This window comes from Pararge aegeria, chromosome 26 (assembly GCF_905163445.1).
Source record: "Pararge aegeria chromosome 26, ilParAegt1.1, whole genome shotgun sequence".
NCBI lineage: Eukaryota > Metazoa > Arthropoda > Insecta > Lepidoptera > Nymphalidae > Pararge > Pararge aegeria.
In genome coordinates, this window is record NC_053205.1 from 5,688,175 (window position 1) to 5,706,137 (window position 17,963).

The following is a 17,963-nucleotide window of genomic DNA, read 5'->3' on the forward strand; positions in this document are numbered from 1 at the left end:
AAAGTAGTAAATACAATACATTTACATGATAGTGTAGTGACTAGTAGGGCTTCCCAACCTGGGCACCGCTGCGCCCTGGCGTGCCGTAGAAAGTACAGAGGGGCATCGTTAGGTGCTCCTTCTGTACTTCAAAAAAATTAAGAAAAATATTTTTTGTTAGTTTGTGTTCACAGGTGTTACAGGTTTGTCCCACACTTTTTTGTGGGACAAACCTGTCCCACCCTCCACAATTTTATGGAGACCACAAAGATCAGCATTTTATTAATTCTTTATTAAAATTTATTATCTTTTATGGTTTTATTACTTTCTGATGTATTATTTTTTACGCCTATCTGCCTCTACTAATTTCTTAGCTGAAAAGTGCGCCGCTGGCTAAATAAGCTTGAGAGCTCGCGGACTAGTGAGTTAGTGAATAAAGTATTGGATATTGACTAAATGAAGTTCGTAAAATTAATATTATTCTATCAATCTTCCAAAAATAAGAATATATATTAACCTATCGATTGGCCCTTAGAAACATATATATTCGTTCGCATGACAGTTATTAATTATTAATCATATTTCAGCGAAAAAGGCGTGACAAAAATTACACATTTTAACACACTTTACAGATGTGAGTTGGTTATGTCAGAAAAACATGTCGGCGCATTCATTAAGACTAACCATGGACTAACCCCATAGATGCAAGTGCGAAGCTAGCTTCACCCTAGTTTCACCACAAGATTACCTCTTGGGAAATTTGAGAAGTTTAGGTGATGTTGGGTATGGAGGGACGATGGAAGGACTGAAATTAAGTTAAGTAAGTTCCTGATGCCGTAGGTGCAGTAAAAGCTCGGATGGCATAGGAAGTCGGGGACCTGCTTTTCGCCAGCGAACATTTTATAAACAGTCTATCTGTACGTCTTCTGTAGGATAAACTGTGATGATAATGACGCATTTTCGGTCGTAGTTTTGTCAGGAGAAACCATAATAAAGTCGTTAACGATATTATTAGGGTTTCGTGTGTGTAACAAAAACTCTAACCAATAGAGAGTTGGGTGGAGGTACGTTAGTCTAGATTTGTTCGTCTAAATGTATTATAAATCTATAGAAAACATAGACTTTGTAAAGATTCTAGAAAATAAAATGTTGCATTTAATAAAAATAATGTAAGTTTTTGTGGTTATTGGCAAACTATAGCTTTATTTTACTGACATCTTCTAACAAAATATATGTTTCATTTTATTTATTAACAATTTATTAATTAAACTGTTGAAAAATCTATATTTATTATTATCTGTTGTCATATTGATTCCGTTTTTAAAATGGTAACACCGTATCGAGCTGTCATTTCATTTTCTTGAATTCTGCGTGTCGATCAGCGAATTGGGGCCCCGGGAAAACTAGGTCGCGAGTATTGATTTTTACCTAATATCCGACAAACAAAGACTTAACGTTGCCCAGTGAAAATAAACCCGTCCGCAGTCCCGTGGAAGGAGAACGTGCATCATGCCAGTAAGTGCTCTTAACGTTTTATCATGTGATTTCCGGAAAGTGCCATGATTTCATAACTCATCATTTCCTTTTACACGAAACCAGCAGTTTCATATTACAATTCGTATTGGAATATTTCATAACTTGAAAACGCTTATTTAGGTAACTCGATATGCTCGCTAACGGCTAATTACCTAGTAATGTGCCTATGTGCCAACGGTTTGAGCAATATTTTAAATTCAATAATCGTGAGTCATTGCGAATTGGTGTCATGGTCGTTTTAGGTAGGTACCTAAAGAGTACCATTGGCTAGAACTACGCAATAGACGTTTTTATGCCTCAGCGTCATAACTCACGAGGGCACGTGCCAGTCTTTTTTTTTATAAATTTTTAGGCCATGTTTAGTAAGTTAATAGGTGAATCTTTTGTTAGAACGCGGAGATGGCTGCTCCGACGGTCGAAAATGTCCGGGTGGTTGTGCGCGTGCGTCCGATGGACCAGAAGGAGAGGCTCGACGGCGCTTACAACTGCGTGTCAGTCGATCCCGTGAACAACACGATCGCAGTCACCAGAAGTAACGTGAGCCCCGCGGAGCCTCCGCGGATATACGCCTATGATGCGGTCTTCGACACCAACACTACCCAGGTATGACCTCATTTGTACACGTCATTCGGGAAGTACTTCAAGCGATAAAGCCTGCGCCCTGCAGTTTGGATTATTTTTTTTTGTTTTCTATGGGATTCCTATTGGTGAAGAAAATTCTATTGTTCAACTATTTTGGTGAACCTTCAATAGGAAATAGGTCTAAAACAAGAAGAGTTTCTATCAATGATAAGGAATATGCCCTCAGAATTATGTTTTAACTTCTTTTCTTTTTAATTTAATAATTTTGCTGAAAATTTTATTTTTTTATATCTCTGATAAAGTGCAAATGTAAATTAATAAACTTCAAATATTTTGTTAGCAGAGTTAAAATATTTAAAAAAAAAAAATCTATCGAACAAAGTGTCTTCAAGGACTTATAATAGGAGTGCCCAAACTCTTAATTAAACTTAAATTTCATCTTTGCATCATGAATTATTTATAAAGGTTTCTTACTCATTGTGGTTTGTCACTAATGATTGATTATATTCATCAACTTAAAACACTTTTTGGATTTACCAATAAAAAAAAAATTAAACATAGAAGAACTCTTTAAATACTTACTTATATTTCTTCACTAAAAAGGAAACATTTTTTACAAAATAAAGGTAAATGTGAAAGAAGAACAAAGGAATCTCAAGATTGTAAACTAACATTTCAAATGTTAGTTTTTTGTATGCAAACATTTTAGCGGTTTAAACCATTTGGTTTTAACTTTTTCTAGTTCTTGTTTATTAAAGTTCATAAGGTTAATATAACAAAAATGTCTATGCAATGCACAGTTTTGTATGTGTGGCTATAGGTATAGCTTCGCTGAATTTTTCAGAGTTCTATACAAAATCTTGAAGAAAAAAGGCTTCACTTTTTCTTTACACTAAAGGTTACCTGTTGAAGGTTTTGAAATATTTCTATATAACTGTAATATGCACAAAATATTCCAACTCTTTTATTGGTCGTCTTTCTTATTATATTATGCCAATAGAGTGAGTTCTAACCATGCATTTAGCTACAGTAAAAAAATAACTTGTATTAATTATATATTTTCTTTGATTAATAACGAAGTAATGATAAAACTAGTAGAACCTCATCAATTGTTTCCATGCAATATGATTGTGTTCATGACATGTTTAGAATTTGTAGGTTGAGAACAAAGAGATATTTGAACTTTGAGTCTTCTTTCTTAACTTTAGTGTTTTTTACTAGCTACAGCAATATGATGTTCCAAAATACCATTACTACGTAGAAACAAAGCTAAGAAAGTTTTAATAATGTTACAAGAAAATTATAATATATGCTACAATCAACTCTCTAAGTAGACTGGTACTTAGATTTTCTTAATAGAAAAATTCAATGCTGGACAATTTTTTTACCCAACCAAGATACATATTTGGAAACCTATGTTCAGTTGATCTTATTCACAGGTCACAATAAGTACCCATTTAATTTTATAAAACCACCAGTTGTATCTCAATTATATATATTTTTTCCTATTTTTCCTGGTTTTGTGTTGTATCCACTGTCCAGGATTTTCGGTGAAATCATCATAATAGGCTATACATATCATCTGCCCACATAAAAGTTGTTCTTCTGATTAGGGCAATGCACTCAAAAACAGATCAACATAAATTGTTAAAAAAACTCTTTCTTTGTGTTTAATCATTCCAGTAGGTAATCATCTGAGCACATAGATTATCGTGATGGCCAATGGAAGTCCACTGTTGGTCTAGGATCTTTTGTTGCGGGTTTTACAGTAGGTATCATCATCGTCATATTGAACCAATTTCCAGCCCACTTAGAAAAGAGGTTAAGGCTGTAGTCCACCGTGCTGGCCCAGTGCGGATTGGTGGACAGTTATACAGTGTAACCTGCTCTAAATTCCAGTCCAGTAATTACAGTCCCGTGCTGTGTCCAACGCCCTTCTCAATATGTCCTTTTATTTAACACTTAAAAAAATCAGGGTTTATTTTTTTATTTTTTATTTGGTAACAACTATGACCCATCTACACTATAGCATAACGGAATAATTAAAAACTAAAATAAAATAAATTATGATTTTTTTTTTTTTCATAATTTTTTATTTTATTTTAGTTTTTCTAGTTTTATGACACACTGAAGAATGAAGGAGGTATAAAGAAAAAAAAGATACACATTTTTTTTTTGATAACCTACTTTATTGCGTGGGCTATAAAGAATAGTTTGCAGTGCACGTTTTGTGACCTCATTTCAACAAACATGTTCTATTGCCGTAACCTTCTAACTGTGTACCTACTCATTACGGGTATCAAGGCTGCTCTTTGTTTAATATAGGTACTTATTTACTGGATGATTTTTTGTAGCTATTGGTGTGACAGGTCAAAGAAAAGAAAATCTAGCTGGAGTATCGTTATTTTAAAACTATAGTAACATAAAGTTATCCTCGTTCTATTAATGTATTGTAGTAACCCTTATTGTTAAACAATAATAATATACAAAATTCCAAGTCAACTAAGATCCTACTTTAATAAAAAAAAGTATGATTTTTTTTTATTTAAGTACGATCATAGTAGACACTTTTCATGCGTAAATTACATTAAAAAAAAATTGGATGCTTAACGCGGTAGGAATGGTAGAAATCGTCACGTAATAAAAAAACATTATACTCTTTCAATGCGAATCGATCGCTTCCGTTCGGCGTAGTTCGGATATTATCGTCGAGAGTGATGAGTGTTCTCTAATTTAGGTCTCACGAATGCACTTTTTTTATATTAAAAGCGCCTTGCGACTTATGTCGGAGTGCATTTATCTATTATGCCTGTTTTTTTTCGTTTTTCCTTCTAGTCTTATTATTTAAACAATGTTTTTATTTCTTTTTATTATAGCGCGTTTTAAAATCTTAAAGCATAATTTTGTTAATTTTTAGCACTCTGTTTTTTTTCTATTCATATATTACAAGTACATACAAGTCTTAAAGAATATATAGTACAAAATACCTCCTGTAAATAAAGGTTTACGTATGCAGAATTTAAAATAGTGCTTACACGGTAGGGGCTATCAAACCAACGCCGGTGTAGATAGGTACTTTATTGATAAAATAAAGTAGGTCACCCAGTTTATATTTGCTATGCGCGCGCTTCTCGTTGGTGGAACAAAAAACTTCATAGGTTCATTTTCTCCTAGTACCCGGCCACGCTTTGCTATGCCTCAGTCTTCTATTCGTTCCCGTCACAGTGAGAAATAAGGAACAACAACTATAAACAAAAAGTCTAAAAAAAAAAATGTGTAAATATTTCTAAACATTTCTTTAGAGTTTTGCGAACATCGGTACCTGACGTAGATCGCTACTAAGCGATAAGGCCGTATTTTGTATTCTACTTCTATTTTTATGTTTCTTTTTTTCTTGTATAATTTCATTTGGTGTACAAATAAAGAGTAATAATATAAATAATAATATATGGAAGCTGAATTTTAATTTGGTATAGTGTATGCCCATTGCATTCTATATTATATTCCTGCCTGGTCTGTGTAATACCAGAGACAACATAACATCGGTTTTATAAACAAGTATTTACTTTTGTCTTTGATTTGGGTACATAGATTATTTAAAGTTAATAAATATTTTTACAGGTAAATAAAGTTTCAACTTCATAGAAATAAACTAAATTATAGTTTTGCAGTTATAAATTGTATGGTAGCATACAATACTTGCGTTGTTGTTTGTTATACTTTTGATTTCTATTTTGTATTGAATAACTGTTTATATGCTTTAAACTGTCTCATGAAAAAAAATTTAAATTATTTTTCGTTTTACAAAATAGTTTTATTTTTCGAAATTCATTTCAATTCAAGTGAATTTGAAATTTATTTATGGGAAGCGAATTGTGAACTATCTTCCTCATTATTGATTTCATCAAAATCATTTTAGCAATGTGTAAATTAACCAGCAGAAATGACTTTAATTTTAGTATAAATGTTTTAACGTGAACATATATTTTACTTGTTATCATTCTTCATTAATTATTCAGTGAAGAGCAAGAAAGAAGGTTAACAGGAGAGATTGAAGATTATTGAGCAAACATTTGATGCACCCGCCATTCTTCTCGACTGACGTTATCTAATCATCAGTCTTGTCGAATGGTGGGTGGGTCTAATGTTCAATCAGCATTGAAGAAAGAAAATAGAAGCCCTACTGAAGAAAATATGAAAGCAGTTAATAATTCTTGTACCAAATCAATTCGGTACTTAAATAATATTCTGGTTGGCAACCCTAACATTGTTTAATTGTACTATTAGTACACAACTTGCTGCAGCATGTCAAGAAGTCATGCCAACGGTATCGGTATTTAACCACCTTAAAAAAGGAGGTTAAAAAATCGACACTTATTTGTATCACTCCGCAGACTATTCAGTAACTCTCCTTACAGTTGCTAAACGATAGACATCTGTCATCTTCATGCAAAGTTTGCGATCAGTTAACAACTGTGTCTGTCCAATTTCGCTTTTTGGAAAAAATTGTGAATGGCAGCAGTTTGCAATCTGTTTGAAATGTTACTTATTCTGATTGCGGGGTCTAAGGGGGTTGTCAACGGTCCCGGATTATAGGGGTGTCCCAATTTTAATTCACATAGCGAAGAAGGAGAAACCGCCGATCTTATAGACGAAACATTCTTAGTGCTTGCGTCCCGGGCGAGTCCCGCGCGATGCTTTGACTGCCTACCGCAGTGCATCGGGAATGTTACGTTCAATAAACATCATTTTGGAGAATAATGAAGAGAAGATATGAAGAATGAAGAATATAGTAATAGTCAGGTTTAGCTATCTATAATTATTTGTATTGCAGCGAACATTTCAGCATAATATAATTCCTACTATCCCTATCCCTACTAATATTATAAATGTGAATGTAAGTTTGTTTGTTACGCTTTCACGCAAAAACTACTGAACAGATCATCATGAATCTTTGGACACATATTCCTGAAGGTATTAGAAGTAATGTAGGATGCTTTTTATCCCGAAATTAAGCTCAGTTCTTTTGGGAGAGGGGACGAGAGTGTTTGACGATTTTACACCATAACGCCGTCAAATGATAACCGATTTAAATAATTACTTACTTACTTTTTTTTATATAAGAATACACAACTTAAATATTCCAGTAGAATTACATCTAAATTGAATGCCACATGTCTTTCGAAAAACAAAAACTAACGCAGACGAAGTCGCGGGCAACAGCTAGTAATACATAAAATACACGTTACCTTTTTTTCGTACAGTAGTAAACCAGGTAATCTTTCCAATGGCTACTATATTAATTAGGCATAGAATTAAGATCATACACAAACCGTGTGCAAGACTAATGTTTAAGCATCAAAAAACACTCCACTTTAGACTACTTTCTCGAACAAACAGTTAGTCACTGCATACTATTAAGCATTTGACAGTAATTAATTTACCTCTAAAGTTGTAAACGGTCAACATAAAATCTGAAAATGGGAAAATAATTGTTACCTATAATACATAATTCCGCGGGTTTGAAGTGGGACGTGCGCGGGGCGTTTTCACTGTTTTTGGACACAATGCACTGCATACAATAATGGCTGAATGGGGATTCTGTATTTTCTTAATTCAATGCAATTAAACATATAATAATAATAATTATGGGTAATTTCATGTATGTATATATCTTATTTGTATTTATATGTAATATATTTATATATATTACTAGCTGTTGCCCGCGACTTCGTCTGCGTTTGATTTTGTTTCTAAAGTATTCAGGATAGCTAAGCCTTAAATGAGTATAGTAGTATAAATATATATATAACACGTGACTGTCAATTAATTATAGACAAATAATTTGCAATAAAATAAAATTGCGACTATAATTAAAGATCTAAGTTATCCTATCTCTTAAGTTGGACCAGACTGCTCACGGTGTGCCAATTTAATTTAAAATCGGTTATGTAGTTTAGGAGTCCATCGCGGACAAACATCGTGACAGGAGATTTATATATATTAAGATATATATTCGACGGCCGACTGGCACAGTGGGCAGCGACCCTGCTTTCTGAGTCCAAGGCCGTGGGTTCGATTCCCACAACTGGAAAATGTTTGTGTGATGAACATGATTGTTTTTCAGTGTCTGGGTATTTATCTGTATATTATAAGTATTTGTATGTAATTTATTCATAAAAATATTCAACAGCTATCTCAGTACCCATAACACAAGCTACGCTTACTTTGGGGCTAGAATCTAGATGGTGATGTGTGTATTGTCGTAGTATATTTATTATTATTATTATTATATTATAGTTATATATTTTTTTTAATTTTTAATCTTATTGAGTGCACCACCTCTTTTCTATGTTTTTTTCCTTTTGCGCCTTTGGTTGCCTGGTTGAAATCGCTACGTAACGATAAGGCCACCAAATTGTACTCTGTATTTGTCACTGCTCTGTTTTTATATTTCTGTAACTACTTTTTTTCTTGGTGTACAATTAAAGTGTATTTATTCAAATCTTTTATTTGAGAGAAAAAAACAACACAGGAAAATATATTTTAAGCGTTCCTAAGTTTTGTGAAAACGGGCGTAAGGTATTATTTGTGTAACTACCCGCATAAACGAGCATTTTTCTCTTTGGCTGCATTTAGTTATGCTTCCAGATAATATAGTTTATAGATTTATATATACCTTCCATAATGTAAGCTCACATTATGTAGTAGTTTGAAGTTTAATGTATTATTTATTAGGCAATTTTTGTAATTCTTTAAAAAAATAAAGATCGTAAACCATAACCGATTACTGCCTAATAGGTTTGCCTATTGGTAAAGGTGAAATCACAGACTATTTATATTTGTTTAGATCATTTATATAATATGATACTATTTATATTATAAGCTCAATGGCATGGAATAATAATACTGCAAAAGATACCGCTATATTGATAATAAAAAAAATCAGCTTCCATATAACTGCAATATATAAACTTTATACTTGATAACTAAAATGTTACAAGTACTAAGCTGTGCCTACATAGAAGTAGGCTGTACGAATTAGGGATGTCAAAGAGTTAGCCCGACAAAACCTGTACCTACCAAGTATCTTGGGACCCCAACCCCAACATCAGTTGGAGCTGTTCGGCTATGGAACTCTCTCCCCTTTCAAATTAGGCGCGCGCAGTCACTACAAATTTTTAAAAGACTCCTTAAAAAACATTTTATGCCACCCTAATTCGTCATTTTTTTTTTTTTTTTGCTTCGGAGTCACTTTTCTTTGTGTTGTTGGCTTGTACTTTGTATGATATAGTAATTGATATATATATATTTATTTTTAATTTGTTAACTGCTCTTCTCCTGTGTACAACCTAACCCTTAAGTCTGTGTTTTTTTTTTGTTTTTTCCTTTCCTTGATTGGGTTGCCTGGCAGAGATCGCTTTTTAGCGATAAGGCCGCCCATTGTACCTGTGTCTTATTGTGTTGTTTTTGTTTATAATTTAATTTCTGTTAGGTGTACAATAAAGCGTATTTTCATTTCATTTTTCATTTCATTTTTTCATTTCAACATCCATAGGTTCTCCGAGCTCAAAAAGTATCGATATGTTATATTTATACAACTTGTAATCGAATTACGAAATAATGTTGAAGGGCGCATAAGTATATTTAATTAGAAATCACCCTGTGAAAATATTAAATTAAAATAAGCATATTTATTTTTTCATATATTCGTAAGTGTGTGACAACCCTACTGAAGATAAAAGACCGACACGCGCATAGTACCAATGCTATGCGACGAGTATCTAATAAAGTGACAGGACTCGTATTTTTTAATTTTAATTTTGTATGTGACGTTTAGGGCTTTATCTGATTTCTTTCAGTAAAAACTATGGCAGTGGTTTATTATTACACTATTATTACTATTATTATGACGGACGTGAGTTTGCAATATTTATATATTGCAATACTGTTACCTATTATTATTATTTTGTTATTTAGTTTATCTTTTTGTATTCTAATAACTGGGTTTATACCTTTCAATAAAGATAATTATTATTATTATTATTACTCAAAACCACAATGTACCTCTGAAGCCTGTGAATTATTATTTCGGTTTTCATTAACACATTACAGTTGTATATATCATATCATACGAAGAAAGTTCCGTGTGGTTATGAGAGATCAGAATTCCGAATACGGTGTCCCCACCTCTCCTTCCCCTCCTATAAAATTTATTTTATCTATTTATTTATTTCCAACTTACGACTAGTTTACAGGAATTTCCTAATGCACTAGCGTAGATACTGATGCCTACCTACACACTAAACTTTACAAGAGTAGCAAATGCACCACAAAGCAACCTTTGGGAGTTCAGTCAGAGTACAACAAAACAGATCCGTTCTCTCAGCTATGTCGTTTACGTTTTATTTAGTTTTTTCGTTTTTTTCGTTTTTTAAAATGCCATCTTATGTCCATCAACCTGTGTAGATGTGAAGCCTTCAGACCGGATAAAAGCAATGCTTCTTGGCAGTACTCCCTCGGGCGAGCTCTATCACCCACGCTGGGCAAACAGATTTGTGACACAGTAGATGGTTGTAGTGGCACACAGGAAGCTGCTGGCCGTTCTCCCTTAGTCGCCTCGTACAACACCTGCGGGAAGAGCCGGGGTGATGACAACCGTAGCCTTATCATTAGACAAATATCGTACCAGAACGCTCGAAGAAGAGGGACGATTGTAATACAGTTTATATATAAGCCTCAAACTCTAAACCGTCAAAGTAAAATCGGCTTAATGACACTCGTTTTAAGACTCGCAAATCCTGCACTTTGTTTATTTTGCAACTGCCAAAAGCCCCAGCTGAAGAATTGTAGTTAAATTTGAGCTTTAAAATAATACACAGAAGCTTTATTTTACTCTGTTGTTCAAGTATTTTGATACTCTGGCAAGCAAACATTGTACTGCGTACTGGTAGCCTTAGTACGAGATTTGCTCGCTCCCATTCAAGTATGGAATACTTGAACGTTGGAGTAAAGCGAATCTTAATTGCATTGTGTTAAAGCTTTAAGTTGTCTACAATTCTTTAGCTCGGCCTTTTAACAGATTTTGACGATTGTAAAACTAAAATCAGAAGTAAATGTAACCACACTCCAACATAGTGTATAACTATTTGACAGCCGGTTGGCGCAGTGGGCAGCGTCCCTGCTTTCGGAGTCCAAGGCCGTGGGTTCGATTCCCACAACTGGAAAATGCTTGTGTGATGAACATGAATGTTTTTCAGTGTGTGGGTGTTTATCTGTATATTATAAGTATTTATGTATACTATTCATAAAAATATTCATCAGCTATCCTAGTACCCATAACACAAGCTACGCTTACTTTGGGGCTAGTATATTTATTTATTAACTATGGTGGCATCTTAACTTGTCCTCAAGGCGCGCGATTTTTCAGTGCTAAGCCAGGGTACATGAGTCATATTAGGGCACACGAGCGAAGCCTGTTTGAAAATACAGCAGTGAGTACTACTGTAGTCGAAAAGGCTTGGAATTATAATTTAACCACCGACCGACCTGTCACGGTACGCAGACACGGCTCAGCGGCGGTAAAAAACGTACAAATCGTTCAAAGTAACAACAAACTTAGTTGTTCTTTAATTGTATGGAAAGCGTGTCATTGCAATGTACTTTGCTTGTTACAAAATTAACGACTGTTTATTTTTGAAGTTATACTTCTGTTGGCGCGTTAGGAAAAAAGATGCGGGTAAATTTGTACGATGCGCACACCGTCACACAAAACCTACACCGTGAAGTTAGCTATAAGGTTTGACAGTTTACACCTTCAACTATCAAAGACAGGGCTCATTCCTGGTTTTGTGTGTGTGTCTGTCTGTGTGTATGTGTGTGTGTGTCTGTGGCATCGTTTTTCCCGAACGGATAAACCGATTTTCGATTTTGTAGTGTTTCTGAAGCGTTGGAAGCAGGCGTTACTTTGGAGAATTCCATGATATATTATGAAGGTTAAGATTAATTTTCTATACTCCGTAAAAGCAGGAGAATATGTATGGTGTAATTTATAATTTTTTCAAACCCTATACTTCACACCAAACAGATCTGCGGCAATGTAACCTCTACGCACGTTTCGCACAGAAGTCTGAGCATCCGCAGGAGATGTTGACTTTAAGAGAAACTAACAATTATTTAACTGAACTCCTCAAACTTCTGAGGATGCTCCGGTTTCGGAGTATAGCAAATTAAGCTTAATTTTCATAATAGTCTGTGTATTCTAAGTGTTGTGTAGTGTAAGTGTTCTTAGCTGTGTTTAGACTGCGTTACAAAATGGCGGATCGCATATTTTTTCTCAACTCGCTCGGCGTGGGTATCAAATGAAAGGGCTCTTAAAATACACTGTATTGAAAGTCAAGGGCTATAATTTGCATAGACCAGCGCTTGACCTGTCCCTGACCCACGAGCCGAAAATAACGAAAAAAAATATTTTTTATATGTAATTTACTTTATAATATTAAATAACACACAGATATATCAGGGGAAGCAGCATCGCTATGCATTCAGACACATGAGGCTTGAGGGTATTGTGAAACGGTGATAGCCCAGTGCCGTATCCCAATACATATCACAATTTTTTCTAAGTTATGTGCGTTTAAGTAACTAAAATACTAAAATTAATAAATAAGTTAATACCATGACAATACAAACATCGCCATCTAGCCCCAAATTAATCGTAGCTTGTATTATGGGTACTGAGATGACTGGTGAATATTTTAATAAATAATATACATATATACACCCAGACACTGAAAAACATTCACGTTCATCACACAAACATTAGCCAGTTTTGGGAACCAAACCCACGGCTTTGGACTTAGAAAGCAGGGTCGCTGCCCACTGCGCCAATTGGCAGTCAAATTACTTCAACGGTGAATTAAACCTGCATTCCTGGGAGTTCTTCATAATGTTCTCAAAGGCGTGTGAAGTCCATCAATCTATCAATCCGCACTGGGCTAGCTTGATTACGGCCTATACCCTTCTCAGTGTGGGACGACATCCATGCACTGTACTGGGTCGGTAACTGTAACTAGATTCATAAAAAAAAATTGCACTCCGGGAGTGCCGGCAGAAGTGAAAACTTGATTATTAATTAACGTTGAGCATGTTTGATATTTTGGAATGGTTAGGGAATAATTTTGCACCAATTGCTTTATCAGTATAAAAGTACTATAATTTATGTGGTAGAATACAATATTCATTTATTGCGCTATCGTACACAAACATGACAATTTATATTACATTAAAAATTTAACACTTTAAAACTATTACAATTATTTTACATTAAAAAGTTTATCTCTCCGAAAAATCAACTTTCATCCATACGTCTTACGCTTTTTCGATCAGGTCACGTGTCCTGACGCGAGTTTAAGATTTTATACCCATTACAGAAAAAGTGCTCAACGCCGCTAAAGAAGTTTTCACTTAAAAAAAAAATGATGTGTTAGAATTACAAATTCTGTGAGCCTAACCCAATATTTCTAATAAGGTATTAGGCCAATTAAGCTTAATTTTCATAATAAATTGTATACTTATTTCCCCGCTAATGTTATAAATGCGAAGCGTTTATGTGTGGAGAGCACTGCACTGAACTTTTTATATCGTTTTCCATGCGTGCATGCGAAGTGTTCCTCTGTTAAAACGCCATGGTTTTTCATTTATCATCAGCAGGGCTAGCGCGGGCAGGAGACAAAAATTATATCCCCCGATCATATCCCCCTGACAGGGGATATAAAGTAACGTGTTTACCTGCTTTTAAGCACGGGATCATGGAATATGAGAAGATTACCCCTGTTATTTTGCGTACTTCCATAGTGTTATGTCTTACGGAATCTTGTTACGGGGTAAAGCTGCTGATCTTAAATCACGTGAATCCCTCCGTGAGAAGTTTAAAGAAATGGGTACTGTAGCTTCACTATCTTTATATATATATATTTCTTGTGTGCGTGTGTATGTCACTGAACTCCTCCTAGACGGCTGGACCGATTTGAATGATTTTTTTGGTATACGTTTGTGTGGCACCCTGGATGGTTTAGATTCACAAATTAGCCCGACAGATGGCGCTGGGGTCCGCTAGTATATTAATAATAATATAGTATTCGTAAGACAACATATTAGTCTATATAAACAAAAGTACATATAAACAGTCTACTTACAAGAAATGGTCATAAATTTGTGACATCTGCATATCGTCTGCGAAAGGTACAGAAGTAATTTGTGGGATTGAGTATACGCTTTTATAATATGATTCCTAAGATAATTTTGGACCTACCAATGCATTAGTTTTCAAGAATATGTTAAAACACATTTTTAACAGCGAGTTTTTTTTTTTTTTGAATATTTAAATAAATATACTACGACAATACACACATCGCCATCTAGTCCCAAAGTAAGCGTAGCTTGTGTTATGGGTACTAAGATAACTGATTAATATTTCTATGAATAGTATACATAAATACTTATAATATACATATAAACACCTAGACACTGAAAAACATTCATGTTCATCATACAAACATTTTCCAGTTGTGGGAATCGAACCCACGGCCTTGGACTCAGAAAGCAGGGTCGCTGCCCACTGCGCCAATCGGCCGTCATACTTTACAATTGATGAATTTCTTAATGACAAGTGTTCTTGGAAGCATCCGGCTCCGCTTTTATCTCTCACAAAAAAGAAAAATGAATATTAAAATTTAAAATGTAAATTGTTGATGTTGGAAAAGAGCAACTGCTGAGTTTCTTGCCGGCTTCTTCTCTGTAGAATCTGCCTTCCGAACAGGTGGTAGAGTTACTACAAACAGACAGACTTGACGTTTCAAAAGTGCTTATATTAGGCCTACTTGAATTTGAATTTTTTGAATTTTATGACACATATTATTTGGAGATTACCTATTGATAAAGCTGTTGGCAGCTGCAGCTGTTCCTCGGGTATATAATTGTCTCCTGCTCATGCTGCGTCAGTTATTACAACTTCAAAATTTTATATTGACTACGACAAAAATTCTACCTACAAAACCGACAAAAACTAAAACCGCTATTCGTTATGTAGGTACGTGATAAGCGTGCCGAAGTGGGAAACTGTGTTATCAGTGGTGATAACGAGTGTACCTATTAATCGAGGCGGGGTAACGTGACTGTTATGTACTTGTATGTACTTCTTGGCTAAGGTGGGTATTTATGGATTCTGTTATATATGTTACCTCTCCACACATCAACGCTTCGCATTTATAACATTAGCGGGGAATGAAGTATACAATTTATTATGAAAATTAAAAAAAAAAAATTGGGTTAGAAATATTGGGTTAGGCTCACATAAATAAAATACAGTGCACATAATATTTAGAAGGTTTTTATTTACTTTGTACCTCAAGATTTATTTTAGTTACCTACTAGGTAAAAATTTTTCGTACCAATACTTTACTATCGATTTATTTAAAGCAGTTACTTATAATTATTTATCATAGCACCTGCCGACTTAATAGGTTTGAATAGTTTTATAAAATTTAATTATCATGCCTAAACTTTAACCGTTATTATTATTTGGTCACAATAGTGCTTATAACAGCTTCTAGTAACAAGGTTTAATGTAAATGTGTTAACTCATCTCCAATCTTGTTTGCAACTTGTGGTTTCTAAGAAAGTACGTTTCAACGACTCCCGTCAATAAAACTGGTTGTTCGTTTTACTTTCCTTTATAGACAATAACTTCTTCCTATAATTAGGTGTAAGAGTACAGAATCACCTTTTATCCTCGTTTTCCCCCCCATCACCGGTTAATTCCCCTTGTTTCCCCCTTATTCTTTCCACTGACATTGACATTCCTACTACCAAGACCTACTGCATTCTTCGTTCAGGAATAAGGAATACTCAACAACTGGTGTCGTATCGATATAATTTCCTTGAACTGATTATTAGTTCTGTTACAATTTGTTTGTTTGGATATTTATTTATATTTATTCATAAGTATTTATGTATTATTGAGTATAGATTAGTTTATTATTTTATATTTATTTAGCTATTTGAATGTACGTTTATAATAATTTTACACCACCTATCCACTCTCTCTCATCTTGTCCTAATCCAAAGGTTGCCTGGCAGAGATCGCTACCAAGCGATAAGGCCGCCTTTTGTATTCTACTTTTGTCTTTGTATTTCTATTGTTTTTTTTTTTTCCTAACTTCATTGTGGTGTACAAATAAAGAGTTAAATAAATAAAATAAATAAATATTTATTTTTATTCCAAATGTTAGACCATAATATTATATTAACCTACTCCGCGAAAAGTAGAAGAATCTTTATGGTGTAACTAGCTGTTGCCCGCGACTTCGTCTGCGTTTGTTTTTGTTTTTCGACAGGCATGTGGCATTCGATTTTGGTGTAATTCTACTGAAATTTTTAAGTTGTGTATTCTTATATAAAAAAAAATTTGGTGTAGTTTAAAAAAAACAATTCACATAACAAACAATATCTAAAAAGAACTGTCTAATCTCAGCTCCTCTTATCACTTACAAAGAATAGTAATCGTTAAAGGAAGAATCCAAATCGCATTATTAGTTGATTCATATGCTAAAGGTAACGAAGAACATTTCTGACAACTTTTATTTAGTCCTAGCACTGAGGGCCTCATAAATGCGGCAGCACTATTTATTTAGGATAGCTAAGCCTTAAATGACGGGTTGGCTGCCATCCGCTGAGGAGTTCTGTCCTCTATCTCCAATCACATTCATCAGATCTACACGAAATTTGGGCAAAATTAAACAGACATTATAACCTCTCAAGTACAAAAGTAATTATTTAAATCGGTTATCATTTGACGGCTTTATGGTGTAAAATCGTCAAACACTTTTGTCCCCTCTCCCAAAATAACTGAGCTTAGTTTCGGGATAAAAAGCATCCTATATTACTTCTAATACCTTCAGGAATATGTGTACAAAGTTTAGTAGTTTATGCGTGAAAGCGTAAGAAACTAACTTACATTTATAATATTAGTAGGGATTAGTAGGGTTTTATAATTTCTTCAATCTTTATACACCACACCAAACAGATCGCTTTTGGATGTACATCCACTGCTGGAGATAGACCTATTCCTAATTACGGACATTCTCAGGTCGTCGTTCCAATTAGGTTAAGGACAGTATTGCCCGCCTGTATACAAATCAAGCGGACGGAAATACACGGACAGTGTAACTTCGGTCGCTTACAATATGCTGGCTTCTTACGAATGCAAAGGACATTGCGCGTCTTACCTTTATACTTAGGCAATCAGTCTGATTACCTTTGTAAACTATTACTACATTAAAAAATGTGTTATTACACTGGCTACAGCGCTAACGGTGACGGAAAACATCGAGAGAAACCTGCATGCCTGAGAGTTCTACATAATGTTCTCAAAGGTGTGTGGTGTCCAGCCTTACCCCTTCTAATTGTGGGACGAGACCCGTGCTCTGTATAGGTTTATGTGATGAGTGCTAATAGTAGCACTCATCACATAAACCCAGTACCGGCGTCGAGTCTGATCTACAAGCTTCAAGTCGTTCGGTGTGCTATGGAAAGAGGTAGTTGGTAAGAACGAAACCGACATAGCCCTTAGAACTAGCATGCTATAGTGGCCGTAGGCTGGTCACGTTTGTCGGAGGCTCGATGGACGATGGACTCGCGTGGAAACTGCGTCTCTGTAAACGGAGTGTCGGGCGCTCTGTTTGCGCCAGTATCCTATTAAGGTTCGAGGGAGAACTGGCTCTCCAAATCACCGTTCTGCTCACCGTTGCGCCAGGGAGATCGTCAATCGGTAATAACTTCGAAAATCTACGGATTTCATTTAAATT

The 17,963-nt window shown here is 34.8% G+C and overlaps 1 protein-coding gene across 1 annotated transcript in view; it reads left to right on the forward strand.

Annotated features, from left to right (window-relative positions):
• Positions 1-1,332: 1,332 nt before the first annotated feature.
• LOC120635229 (kinesin-like protein KIF3A) overlaps positions 1,333-17,963 on the forward strand; it is a 70,829-nt gene continuing 54,198 nt past the window's right edge. Inside the window, exons 1-2 of the mRNA XM_039906183.1 lie at positions 1,333-1,494; positions 1,906-2,118. Coding sequence (XP_039762117.1) covers positions 1,489-1,494; positions 1,906-2,118 — 219 coding nt within the window. The 5' untranslated portion in view covers positions 1,333-1,488. The remainder of the gene's footprint in view (positions 1,495-1,905; positions 2,119-17,963) is intronic.